At 56.0% G+C, this 12,579-nt stretch overlaps 1 protein-coding gene across 5 annotated transcripts in view; it reads right to left on the bottom strand.

Annotated features, from left to right (window-relative positions):
- Nucleotides 1-639: 639 nt before the first annotated feature.
- LOC142917415 (neuronal cell adhesion molecule-like) overlaps nucleotides 640-12,579 on the bottom strand; it is a 30,042-nt gene continuing 18,102 nt past the window's right edge. For all 5 annotated transcript variants that reach the window (XM_076062075.1, XM_076062074.1, XM_076062076.1 and 2 more), the window contains 6 exons: nucleotides 11,785-11,893; nucleotides 7,132-7,316; nucleotides 6,710-6,844; nucleotides 5,768-5,911; nucleotides 4,120-4,231; nucleotides 640-2,066 (listed from right to left, as the gene is read on the bottom strand). In XM_076062075.1, the coding sequence (XP_075918190.1) occupies nucleotides 1,934-2,066; nucleotides 4,120-4,231; nucleotides 5,768-5,911; nucleotides 6,710-6,844; nucleotides 7,132-7,316; nucleotides 11,785-11,893 (818 nt within the window). In that variant the 3' untranslated portion in view covers nucleotides 640-1,933. The remainder of the gene's footprint in view (nucleotides 2,067-4,119; nucleotides 4,232-5,767; nucleotides 5,912-6,709; nucleotides 6,845-7,131; nucleotides 7,317-11,784; nucleotides 11,894-12,579) is intronic.

Genomic DNA, 12,579 nt, shown 5'->3' with positions numbered 1-12,579 from the left:
GGCAGCGATGACAAGGGTCAGTGCACAATGATAGGGTCAGCGCACACTGTCCCAGGTGATACGTGCAGTCCCTAGCCACTTGTTGACGTGATTGGCCAGTTCTGTGGTTTAACACACGAAAGGCTTGGCAATAATTAATCGGTCATTAGGTAGAGTATGGAGAAATTCTTAACTGATATTGAAAACGACAAGACCTGGTTCAATGCTCATAGGAAATGTTTATTACGTTGCTATTTTAACACTGGGTTCCATTCACTGCCGTTTGCCTGTTGGATCGACCTTTTGAACACTTCCTCGCACCCATTCCAGTTTGAAGCAACCCCCTCTCGCTCCCCTCCCTCACCCACTGCTCGTCCCTCCTGACCACCCCACCGCTCCCGAAGTGACGAAACCAGTTCCATGTCAGCGTCACAGACTGTCGAGAATGCCCCATCCACTCACGCCCCCTCTGACCTCTGACCCCTCTCCCCCACCCCCTTGCGCCTCCTTCCTACGCCCTCCCTCATCCTCCACCTCTCTCCACCCCTCCCCCCTCTCTTCCCTGCCCTCGCTCACCCCTCGCCCCTCCCACCGCTCCCACCCCCCCCCACCTCCCCCCCGGATCTTCTCTGCACCTCCCCCCTCGCCCCTCCCCCCTACCTCCCCCCCCCCAGGTTTTCTCTGCGTCTCAACCCATGCCCCTACCCTCGCCTCCCTCAGCCTCATCCGTTCATCGCTCCCCCTCCTCGAATCCCTGCCGCCCTCCGGCCCTGCCGCCGCTCCCCGGCCCCCGGCCCTCCCTGGCCTGCGGCCGCGGCCCAGGGACGCGGCGGCCGCCTCAGCCTGGCCGAGATGCCATCGATGCTCCTGCGGTCTCCTCCTCCGCCTCCACCTCGGCCCCTCTCGACGGCCGGCGGTCGTCGCCGGTCGCATTCTTGCTCGGCCCTCCTGCGCCGTGACGGCCGTCGCGGTTTGGTTACCCGTGGGTCTCTACGAGTCGTGGGCTTCTGTGAGTGTCTGGCAAACACAACCCCCTGCCTCCTCGTGGTGCCTGCCGGGCGGCGACGCTGCGGCGGGCGGTGCCGTGAGGGGAGGACCAAATTGGCCTCTCCCCTCGTGGTGTCTGTGACCACCACGGCGGCCACATAGGGGCTCTGGACGGGTGCGAGGGTCTGGTAACCCCTCCACCTTCAATTAATTAGCACAAAACCACGACATAGATGCCTGTGCCCTGGGGTGCGGCTGGTGGTGGTGCTGGTGGTGGTGCTGGTGGTGGTGCTGGTGGTGGTGCTGGTGCTGGTGGTGGTGGTGCTGGTGGCGGTGCTGGTGGTAATGCTGGTGGTGCTGGTGGTGCTGGTGGTGGTGGTTGTGTTGGTGGTGCTGGTGGTGGTTGGCGGTGGTGGTGCTGCTGCTGGTGGTGGTAGTGCTGGTGATTGTGCTGGTGGTTGTGGTGCTGGAGGTGCTGGTGCTCGTGGTGCTGGTGCTGGTAGTGCTGATGGTAGTGCTGGTGGTGGTAGTGGTGGTGCTGCTGGTGGTGCTGCAGGTGGTGGTGCTGGTGGTGCTGGTGGTGGTGCTGGTGGAGGTGGTGAGGGTGGTGGATGTGGTGAGGGTGGAGGAGGTGGTGTTGATGATGATGGTGGAGACGGTGGTGGTGGAGGTGGTGTTGATGATGGTGGAGGGGGTGGTAGTGGTGGTGGTGGTGGTGTTGATGATGATGGTGGAGGGGGTGGTAGTGGTGCTGGTGGTGGAGGTGGTGTTGATGATGATGGTGGAGACGGTGGTGGTGGTGGAGGTGGTGTTGATGATGATGATGGAGGGGGTGTTAGTGGTGCTGGTGGTGGAGGTGGTGTTGATGATGATGGTGGAGGGGGTGGTAGTGGTGGTGGTGAGACAAAGGCGGCCGGCCGGGCGGCGGCGACGGCGCTTTGCTAATCTTCGACGAGGAGGTGCGCCCTCAGCGGTCTGGAGTCCACGTCGTTGACGGCGATGCACACGTACGAGTCGGTGTCCTCACGGCGCGCAGGGTGCCGTTGTTGAAGGTCCGGTGGCGCTCGTCCTGCAGGCGGAGGTTCCGTGAGTCCTTGAACCTGGCGGTGAGAGAGAGAGAGGGGGGGAGGGGGAGAGAGAAACCCGCCGGTGATATTCACGAAATCGACTAAACTCCCGCACCTTAAAGCTTTCGTGACTGCAAGGATTCATCTTCTTTGGTTCTTTCGGTAGAGTCACGTAGAATGAGAATAAAATATTAAATAAATTAATAAAATAAAATAACGCAATAAAATTCTCACGTTTCGTGAAGAAGGCCACTTGTGTTGTGGCCGAAACGTCGTGAGAATTTTATTGTGTTATTTTATTTTATTAATTTAATATTTTATTCTCATTCTACGTGGTGACTTTACCGAAAGAACCAAAGAAGAAGTTCAACGTAGGTACAGGCCTCGCGGTACAAAGAGCGCTCGAGGCATCCTTAGCCGAACAAATGAGCCACTTCGTCGGGGCTGTCGTTTGCGACATGGCTGCTTCTGATAACACATTCTCCTGCGGAGGGAGGGAGCTGGTAGTAGGAACGTTGGGTTGCTCGGTCAATGGCAGCGTGGTGCATTCAGCACAATATGCCCGACTGTGAGGGCGGGCACGAGCCGGCGTGAGTAGGTTAAACGTTGAGTTTTATAAGGGCACCACGGGGTGACCAGCCCCTCCACACCCAGCCCCACCCCTCCCACCCCCCACCCAGCCCCACCCCCCACCCAGCCCCTCCCCACCCAGCCCCACCCCTCCCACCCCCCACCCAGCCCCTCCCCACCCAGCCCCACCCCTCCCATGATTGGATGCACGACTGACAGACACAACAACAATCCCCTGTGTGCTGCTGGTGGTGTAACAACCAGGAGGTTCCTACACAGTATAAAGCGCTCCGTAGCTCAGTGGCCATGAGCTGGTGAAACTATCCTCATGGCGGTACCCCCGGGGTAGTGAATGATACCAACTGGCTCACGCGAAGTAGATTCCTCTAAGATGAAGGTACTTTGCAAGCTCGCTGGCCATCAACAAAAGATTCATTATGAGACCTCCTTTGCCAGTAACAAGATATAGTAATAGGTTTTACCCTTTTGACTGGCACAAAAACTGACACCTTTATTCAAGGCATCATGTTTGCAATAACCACAACACAAGCAGTCAAAATGCAAACAAAAGAGACAACTCTGATAATGGTCCAACACCAGTGGAGACTAGGCTCTAAGAAAAGCCGTCTCGGGTGTGGACCAATCAAATTCAAGGACAGTGCATATTATTATCAGAGTTGTCTCTTTTGTTTGCATTTTGACTGCTTGTGTTGTGGTTATTGCAAACATGATGCCTTGAATAAAGGTGTCAGTTTTTGTGCCAGTCAAAAGGGTCAAACCTATTACTATAACAAAAGATTCGTTCGTGAAGCCATCCATATACATATAGAAACGGACACAATTTCAACCGAGGAGATGGGTGCAAAGTGAAGGATGTTATCAACCAGTTTAAGTCATGACTGGCTGTGATGTTCCCATCCTACCACCTTAGCTAGTTGCAATTTACGCCCATTTCAAACTTGCGCGTTCACAGTATTGACACCGACACAGCCATTTCGCGCGCCCACTACCCCTCTTATAGACGACCGCTTGCGTTGCGATCAAAACGTCGAAGTTTTTGGTTTTCCGTTATTTTTCTGTGAACCGATCTACGTGACTTTACCGGAAAACACCCCCACAAAGAATATGGCCGAGGCGATCGGGAATCTTTTATTTCTGGGACGCTATTTTTTTTACCGGGGTGTTACTCAACTCCGCGACCGGGGTACCGGTCGATCCGAAATCAGTGCCACGCTCGGCGATCTCGAAACGCTAAACATCAGCGTGAAAAAAAACCCGTCACCGTTAACATTGAACTTTGAGCGGCGAATCGCAAGCGGCTCGTCGAGATGAGTCGACTGCCGCATCGCCGGCCATCAGCAGACTAAAAATTACTGCATCACGCACATCACGCGAGAGCCGGGGTACTATGATACCCCGGGGAACCACCATGAGGTTCAAATAAATAAACAATCGTCTAAGTGAGCGGAGAGAGAGAGGCGGAGAGGGAAGGAGCCAGGGCAGCGTTCCGTCTCACCACAGGAACTCGGCGGGCGGCCACGAAAACACCGCGCACTCCATGTACACCGCCTCTCCCTCCCTCGCCACGTACAGCCTGTCTTGCTTCGACAGCATCTGTGGGGGCACGGCTGTTGGAGGGGTGGGGGGGCACAGACAGCCAGCCGGAAGGGGTCGTCCGTCAGAGTCGGTCCAAAGTGCCCTGCCTAGAGGGGGGCGACCTACAGCCGTCTGTCCAGCCAAGGACCTCCTCATTCTCCTCCTCCTCCCCATACTCCTCCTCCCCATACTCCTCCCACCTCCTCCCCATACTCCTCCTCATACTCCTCCTCCTCCTCCCCATACTCCTCCCACCTCCTCCCCATACTCCTCCTCCTCCCCATACTCCTCCCACCTCCTCCCCATACTCCTCCTCCTCCTCATACTCCTCCTCCTCCCCATACTCCTCTTCCTCCCACCTCCTCCCCATACTCCTCCTCCTCCCCATACTCCTCCACCTCCTCCCCATACTCCCCCTCCTCCTCATACTCCTCCTCCCCATACTCCTCTTCCTCCCACCTCCTCCCCATACTCCTCCACCTCCTCCCCATACTCCTCCACCTCCTCCCCATACTCCTCCTCCTCATACTCCTCCTCCCCATACTCCTCTTCCTCCCACCTCCTCCCCATACTCCTCCACCTCCTCCCCATACTCCTCCACCTCCTCCCCATACTCCTCCTCCTCCCCATACTCCTCCCACCTCCTCCCCATACTCCTCCTCATACTCCTCCTCCTCCCCATACTCCTCTTCCTCCCACCTCCTCCCCATACTCCTCCTCCTCCCCATACTCCTCCTCCTCCCCCCCATACTCCTCCTCCTCCCCATACTCCTCCTCATTCTCCTCCTCCTCCTCCCCATACTCCTCCTCCTCCCCATACTCCTCCCACCTCCTCCCCATACTCCTCCTCATACTCCTCCTCCTCCCCATACTCCTCCCACCTCCTCCCCATACTCCTCCTCCTCCCCATACTCCTCCCACCTCCTCCCCATACTCCTCCTCATACTCCTCCTCCCCATACTCCACTTCCTCCCACCTCCTCCCCATACTCCTCCTCCTCCCCATACTCCTCCACCTCCTCCCCATACTCCTCCTCCTCCTCATACTCCTCCTCCCCATACTCCTCTTCCTCCCACCTCCTCCCCATACTCCTCCACCTCCTCCCCATACTCCTCCACCTCCTCCCCATACTCCTCCTCCTCCCCCCCATACTCCTCCTCCTCCCCATACTCCTCCTCCTCCCCATACTCCTCCTCCTCCCCATACTCCTCCACCTCCTCCCCATACTCCTCCTCCTCCTCATACTCCTCCTCCCCATACTCCTCTTCCTCCCACCTCCTCCCCATACTCCTCCTCCTCCCCATACTCCTCCTCCTCCCCCCCATACTCCTCCTCCTCCCCATACTCCTCCTCATTCTCCTCCTCCTCCCCATACTCCTCCTCCTCCCCATACTCCTCCACCTCCTCCCCATACTCCTCCTCCCCCCCATACTCCTCCTCCTCCCCATACTCCTCCTCCTCCCCATACTCCTCCTCTTCCCCATACTCCTCCTCCCTCTTCCAACCTCCCTCCTCGTCCTCCCTCCTCCTCCCACCTCCTCCCGGTCACCCCCCCGCCCCCCGCTCACCCGGCACTTTGACGTAGGCGTTGGCCAGGATGGTGCCGTGCCGGTTGGAGGCCTCACACTGGTACACGCCGGTGGCTCCCCCGTCCAGCCGCCTCAGGGTCAGGGAGTCGCCGTCCACGCTTCGCCCGGGCACCGCGGGGGCCTCTGCTCCACCGCACAGCGACACGACACCCGGCACGGTTTGGTGCGTGTGGGGGCCTTGACACGATTCAGAGCATGTTTTTTGTTTCCATTTTGACCACCAGCATATGTGGTGGTTAATGCAGACATGATTCCTTGTAAAAGGTTTCAGTTTGGTGTTTTACCATCTTAACACAGCTGTTTTGAAAGAAAATTCATTGTTTTTTTAAACTGATTGGTCCACACCAGAGACAGCTGCCTCTGGTGTGGACCAATCAGTTTCTGTGAGTTTGACAGCTGCCTCTGGTGTGGACCAATCAGTTTCAAAGACAATGCATATACTATCAGAGTATGTTTTTTGTTTGCATTCTGACCACCAGTATATGTGGTGGTTAATGCAGACATTATTACTCGTAAAAGGTTTCAGTTTGGTGTTTTAACATCTTAACACAGCTGTTTTGTTGTCAGAAAAAAGTGGAAAACCTATTCTCAGGCTATGAGTGTGTGAGCGTGTAATAGACTGTGAGTGAGTGAGTGTGTAATAGACTCTGAGTGAGTAAGCGTGTAATAGACTATGAGTGAGTGTGTAATAGGCTGTGAGTGAGTGAGCGTGTGATAAGCTGTGAGTGAGTGTGTAATAGACTATGAGTGTGTGAGTGTGTAATAGACTGTGAGTGTGCGAGCGTGTGATAGGCTGTCAGCGAGTGAGCGAGCGTGTGATAGGCTGTCAGCGAGTGAGCGAGCGTACGAGAGTGGACGAGCAAAGTCAGTGGGTAGTGAGCGAGCGCGTAGGTTGGACGAGCGGGCGAGGAGGCGTCTCACCGTCGATGGGGACGCCGTTGAAGAACCAGCGGACGAGCGGTTTGGGGATTCCGTCGGCGAGGCAGGCGAGCTCCACGGTGTCCCACGGAGCGTAGACGCAGCTCTCTGGCTCGGGAGCGATCCAGTAAGGCTTGGCTGCAGCGGTCGGGAAAACACGAGGAGGAGGAGGGGGGAGGAGGTGGTGGAGGGGGGAAGGAGGGGGGAAGGAGAGTGGAAGGAGGGGGGAAGGAGGGGGGAAGGAGAGGGGAAGGAGGGGGGAAGGAGGGGGGAAGGAGGGGGGAAGGAGGGGGGGGGTATTAATTTGAGGTCGAGTCGACCTAGGAGAGGCCCGGGACCGGTCAAAACAATCGTTGCCACGACTTGGGACCCGCAGGGTTCGCTAACCGCCGTGCCGCCGCTCCCTCCGTCGCCCCCCGAGGCACCTTCCATGGTGACGGTGAAGGTGTGCAGGGCTCTGCCCTCGCCGTTGCCGGCGTGACACCGGTAGACACCGGCGTGGGCCGCCAGCGCGTGACGGATCGCCAGCGTCTGGTTGAAGGCACCGAAGGTGATGCGGCCGCTTGGGAGCTCCCCGTCCACCTTGGTCCAGCGAAGCTGCGGTGTGGGGCTGAGCGCATGCAAGCGGGGGAATGCGCGCACGTGTACTCACACGCACGCACACACACGCACGTGTACTCACACGCACGTGTACTCACACGCACACACACGTGTACTCACACGCACGCGCACACATGCACGTGGGTGTGCGCGCACGTGTACTCACACGCACGTGCACACACGCACGTGGATGCGCGTGCACGTGTACTCACACGCACGCGCACACACGTTCGTGGGTGTGCGTGCGAAACTAGCGTGGGATATTACGTAGTGTAGTGTGAAGTGTAGTGCATAGCAGTGTAGTGTACAGTAGTGAAGTGAATAGTCGTGTCGCGTGTGTGTGTACGTGCGTGTGTGTGTGTACGTGCGTGAGTGTACGTGCGTGTGTGTACGTGCGTGTACGTGCGTGTGTGTGTACGTGCGTGTGTGTGTGTACGTGCGTGTGTACGTGTGTACGTGCGTGTGTGTACGTGCGTGTACGTGTGTGTACGTGTGTGTGTACGTGCACGTGTGTACGTGCGTGTGTGTACGTGCGTGTGTGTACGTGCGTGTGTGTACGTGTGCCGAACGGCAACGCTGTGGTCAGCAGTGCCATGGGAGTAGGGCCAACTTAGATTCGCCATTCCCCCCATGGCGTTTGTAGCCACCATAGCAGCAAAAGGGGGCTTTGGACGGTTGCGAGGGGCTGGTAACCCCTCCAGCTTCAATTAATTACCACGAAACCACGAAATAAAACTCTTATTAAGCTTGTGTCGCAGGCCCCGGGGGGACAGGCGTTTCTGACGTCTCCTGGCCAAACCCCAATTGGCGGAGTCAGGAGACTGAATCCTTACCCTCAGGGCTCCTCCAGAAACAACAAAAAACCACTACGTGTGGCCACGTGGAATGTTTGAACGCTCACTGCGGAAGAGAGGCTGCCACTCCTCTGTCGGGAGCTGGAATGGTACCGCCTGGATCTCTGTGGCTCCTGCCACCATGAGGGGTGGACAGTCCTCTACTCGGGGCAGGAGACTGCCAAAAGACAGGGAGCGGCTGCTCTTCCGAAAAATGACTGAGGGGGGCGTGGGAGCGTGGCGATGAGGTGTGGGAAGCTGTAAGTCCCAGGCTACTTTGGGCTCGCCTTCCCATCAACCAGAGGCGAGTGGTGGTCATGGTTACATATGCCCCACCGAAGATGAACATCCGTGGAGGGATGCAGGCAAGGTCGATGAGTCAGATGCCTTCTATAACCTCCTGTCACAAGTGCTAGCTAAAGTGGCCCCTCGGGATAGTCATCTTGTTGGGCGACTTCAATGCCCGAGTTGGTCATGATGCTGGCACCTGGTCTGGAGTGATTGGAGGGCATGGGCCAGATTGGCTCAATGACAACGGTAGGAGGCTGCTAGATTTTTGTGCAACCCAACACGCCGTTCCGGCATCGGCGCATCCACACATCATGGATGCATGCCGGGTCCAAGCAAGAACAACTGCTGGACTACATAGTGACAGAACGGCGGATGAGGGCCCATGTCCTTGACACCAGGACCTACCATGGAGCTGATCTGCCCATTGACCATCGACTTGTCATCTGTAAGATGCGCCTGCCATTCTTCCACTCCGGTGGTGGATGTACACCCAGGACCCCATTCAAACCCATAGTGGCCTGGTCTCAGCTAGCTGATGAAAGTTGCAAGCGAGAATTTCATCATCGCTTGCGGCTGGGATTGGCATCGTCCCCGACTCCTCCTGATGTCGAGGGTAAATGGGCGAGGTTTAGGACTGTGACTCATGCAGCTGCAATGGCTGCTTTGGGTACACGGTCCAGACCTCCCCAGAGACCCAGGCTGACAGATGTTCAGGCTGACTGAGAAAAAGCGACAGGCCCACTCTCATCGTCTACAGCATCCCACGTCAGAGAATGAGGAGGCTTACCGCAGCCTTCGCTCGGAGGTTCAAAGAGCCGTGAGGCGCTGCAAGGATGGGTGGTGGTTGCGGGTTGCTAAGGAGATGGAGTCTGCCTTAATGGCCCGCATTCACAAATTGCTCTTTCACTCCATCAAAAAATGTACCTGCAGCACCACACCTATTACCATCATCAGGGGAAAGAACAGCGATCCAATCTCCGACCCCCAGGAACAGTTTTGCAGATTTGCTGAGCATTTCTGAGGTCCTGGGGGAGGAGAAATCCCTCAGCCTGGAAAACATTGTGGGACAAAGGGGGGATGACCCTACTGAGACCTGCGGTGCCTCAGATATTGGAAGAAGTCACCCCCTGTGAGTGGCTGGCTGAGGTGCCATCTGTTGAGGAAGTACTGAAGGCGATCCAGAGTCTGAGACCAGGAAAGGCACTGGGCAGAGATTATCTCCCAAGTGAAATGCTGAGGGAGAGTGGCGTTTGTGCACAGACTGCCCTCCATGACATCATAACAGTCTGGACTACTGGACGGCTTCTGCAGGATTGGAAGGATGCCCTGGTGGTCCCCCTCCTTAAGAAGGGGGACCGCACAGACTGTTACAACTACAGGAGCATCTCAATCCTCAGTGTGCCGGGAAAGGTCCTGGCAAGGATTATTCAACATCGCCTTACCAGGCACGCTGAGGAGAGGCTTGCGGAGCCCCAATGCGGTTTCAGGAAAGGGCGGTCCTGCACAGATGTCATATTTTCTGTCCGTCTGCTACAGCAGAGGTGTAGGCAATTCCAACAAGATCTACATCTCTGCTTTATTGACCTGGTCAAGGACTATGATACCATCAGTAGGCCTGGGCTCTGGGTTGTTCTTCATACATTTGGAGTCCCTGACCCTCTGCTCACAATTATTAAGGACCTTCATGATGGTGAGCAGGCACCGGGTAAAACTACGTGGCCGGGAGTCGGAGTCAATCCCTGTTTACCTTGTTGTGCGACAGGGATGTCCTCTGGCTCCCACATTATTAAACATCAATTTCGACCACGTAATTCGTAAAGCCTTGGATGGCTGTACCCTTGTTGTGCGACAGGGATGTCCTCTGGCTCCCACATTATTAAACATCAATTTCGACCACGTAATTCGTAAAGCCTTGGATGGCTGTACGGGAGGAATTTCCATCTGGTATAGATACAATGGGAGGCTGATCGATGCCCAGGTGCGGTCAAGGGATTGCTCCCTATCGGTCAACAGCGTTATGTATGCCGATGATCTGGTAATTGCTGCTCACTCAGGAGGAGTTGGAGGTGCTGCTGCTGAACCTGGAGCTTGCCACTGAGAGGTGGGGCCTTACCATCAGCCCCACTAAAACTAAGCACCTGCCTGGGTATGTTGTCCCATCGGACACTCCACCCCCACAACTCCCAATTGGTGATGGGGCAGTTGTGGAAAGAGTGAAGAGTTTCCCATACCTGGGCAGTGTGCTCATGACCGGCTCCGGTTTGGCAGCAGAGGTCTCACTTCGAATCAGTCGAGCGGCATTATCTTTTCATTGGTTGTGTAACGCTGTGTGGAAGCTACCTGGTCTGTCGCTCCGCACGAAGCTTCAGGTCTTCTCGGCCACAGTCATTCCCTCCCTTCTCTACGCTTGCGAAACGTGGACCCCCCTAATGGAACATCTTTGCCGGTTAGAAACATTTAGGCTGGCCTGCCTACGATTCATCCTTGGTTAACCGGGCTGGATTGTGTGAGCTCACAAATCCTTGAAAGATCTGGACAAAGTCCCATCGGTGAGCTCCTCTGGCAGGCACGGCTGCGTTGGCCAGGTCATGTAGCCCGCATGCCCAGATACCGCATGCCTAAACAGCTTTCATGACTGCAGGAATTCATACTCTTGGGTCTGTCGGTAAAGTAACGTAGATAGAAAAATAATAATAAAAATCACGTTTCGATCGCAACACAAGCAATCATCTTGAGGTGAAAAAATACAGCAGGCAAACTGCTGAGGCAGGAGAAATATATATTTGCTTGTGTTGCGAATGAAACGTCGTGATTTATTTTTTTATTTTTCTATCTACGTGACTTTACCGAAAGACCCAAGAACATGCCTAAACAGATTTTGTTCGGCCGGATTGAGGGGGCTAAATGGGCGCGGCACGGGCTAGAGAAAAGATGGAGTGATGTGGTACAGGAGGACGTGGAGCTGACTGAACTTGCCGATGACCGGTACCAGCGGTGTCAAGATTGGCCTCTGTGGAAGAGGCTCGTGAAGGACGCTGCTGCTACTGGGCAGTTGGAGGCAGTCACCCTCAACAACGGAGGGCGGAGGAGCGACGCTCACAACAACGAGCGTAGGGGCCGTGTGGCTAAAGCACAGCAGGTTGGCACAGTAGGCGGCACAGGTGGTGCATCGGCCAGTCATCTCAGTCATCTCAGTCAGTCGACCCGTGGCACCTGGGTCTGCCCCGTGACCTCCTGCCAGCGGGCGTTCGACACTTCACGTGGCCTCAACGTGCACATAGCCTGGCACAAGCATTGTGGTGATGTCACCGCTACTTAGTGGTGAATGGCGGTTGTTGTTGTGTGTGTACGTACAGCCCTTGAACGATGCACCCCAGCAGTAGCGTGTCTCCCTGAAGCACCAGTGTGCTGCTTGTCTTACCGCGAGGCTCCACAAACACCAGATGTCTCTTCGACGGATGAGCTGTGTGTGTGTGCATGCGTAGGGGAGTGGGTGGGTGGATAGGTAGTGTAGTAGTTAGCACTATGCTGCGCTCCGACCCCGCTGACCCGAGTTTGATTCTCGCTCACAGCCAACATTTTTATTATCTGAATCGATCCTGGGCCTACCCTAGGTCAAATCAGCCTCAAACGAGTGCCCGGTGCGTTTTGTAGTAAACATTGCCACCGGGGAGACAAAGGCGGCCGGGCGTGGTGTTGGCCACCCCCTTGTGTGCCGTGTCGGCCTTCACAGGTGCTCGCTAACAACAGTCTGTTAAGGCCATACGGGGGGATCTTTGTCAAGTCGAGCGAAACAACCCCCTACCTCCTCGTTGGTGCCGGACGGTAACGCTGCGGTGAGCAGTGCCATGGGGGGAGGACCAATTTCAATCGAACATTTCCCTCGTGGCGTTTGTAACCACCACAGCGGCCAAATGGGGGCTCTGAATGGGTGCAAGGGGCTGGTCACCCCTCCATCTTCAATTATTAGCACAAAACCATAAAAAATATTCTAGCGGGGGGACAGGCTTCCATGACATCTCCTGGCCAAACCCCATTTGGCAGAGCCAGGAGACTGAATCCTTACCCTTGGGGATCCTCCAGAAATAATAAAAAGCTACTGCGGGTGGTCACGTGGAATGTTCCGACGCTGACTGCGGATGAGAGGCT

This window comes from Petromyzon marinus, unplaced genomic scaffold, assembly GCF_048934315.1.
Source record: "Petromyzon marinus isolate PM22_M1 ecotype Great Lakes invasive population unplaced genomic scaffold, UKy_Petmar_22M1.pri1.0 PM_G_Scaffold_49, whole genome shotgun sequence".
Lineage (NCBI taxonomy): Eukaryota > Metazoa > Chordata > Hyperoartia > Petromyzontiformes > Petromyzontidae > Petromyzon > Petromyzon marinus.
Note: the sequence above shows the minus strand (reverse complement) of the source record. Positions and strands in the feature narration are given on the sequence as shown.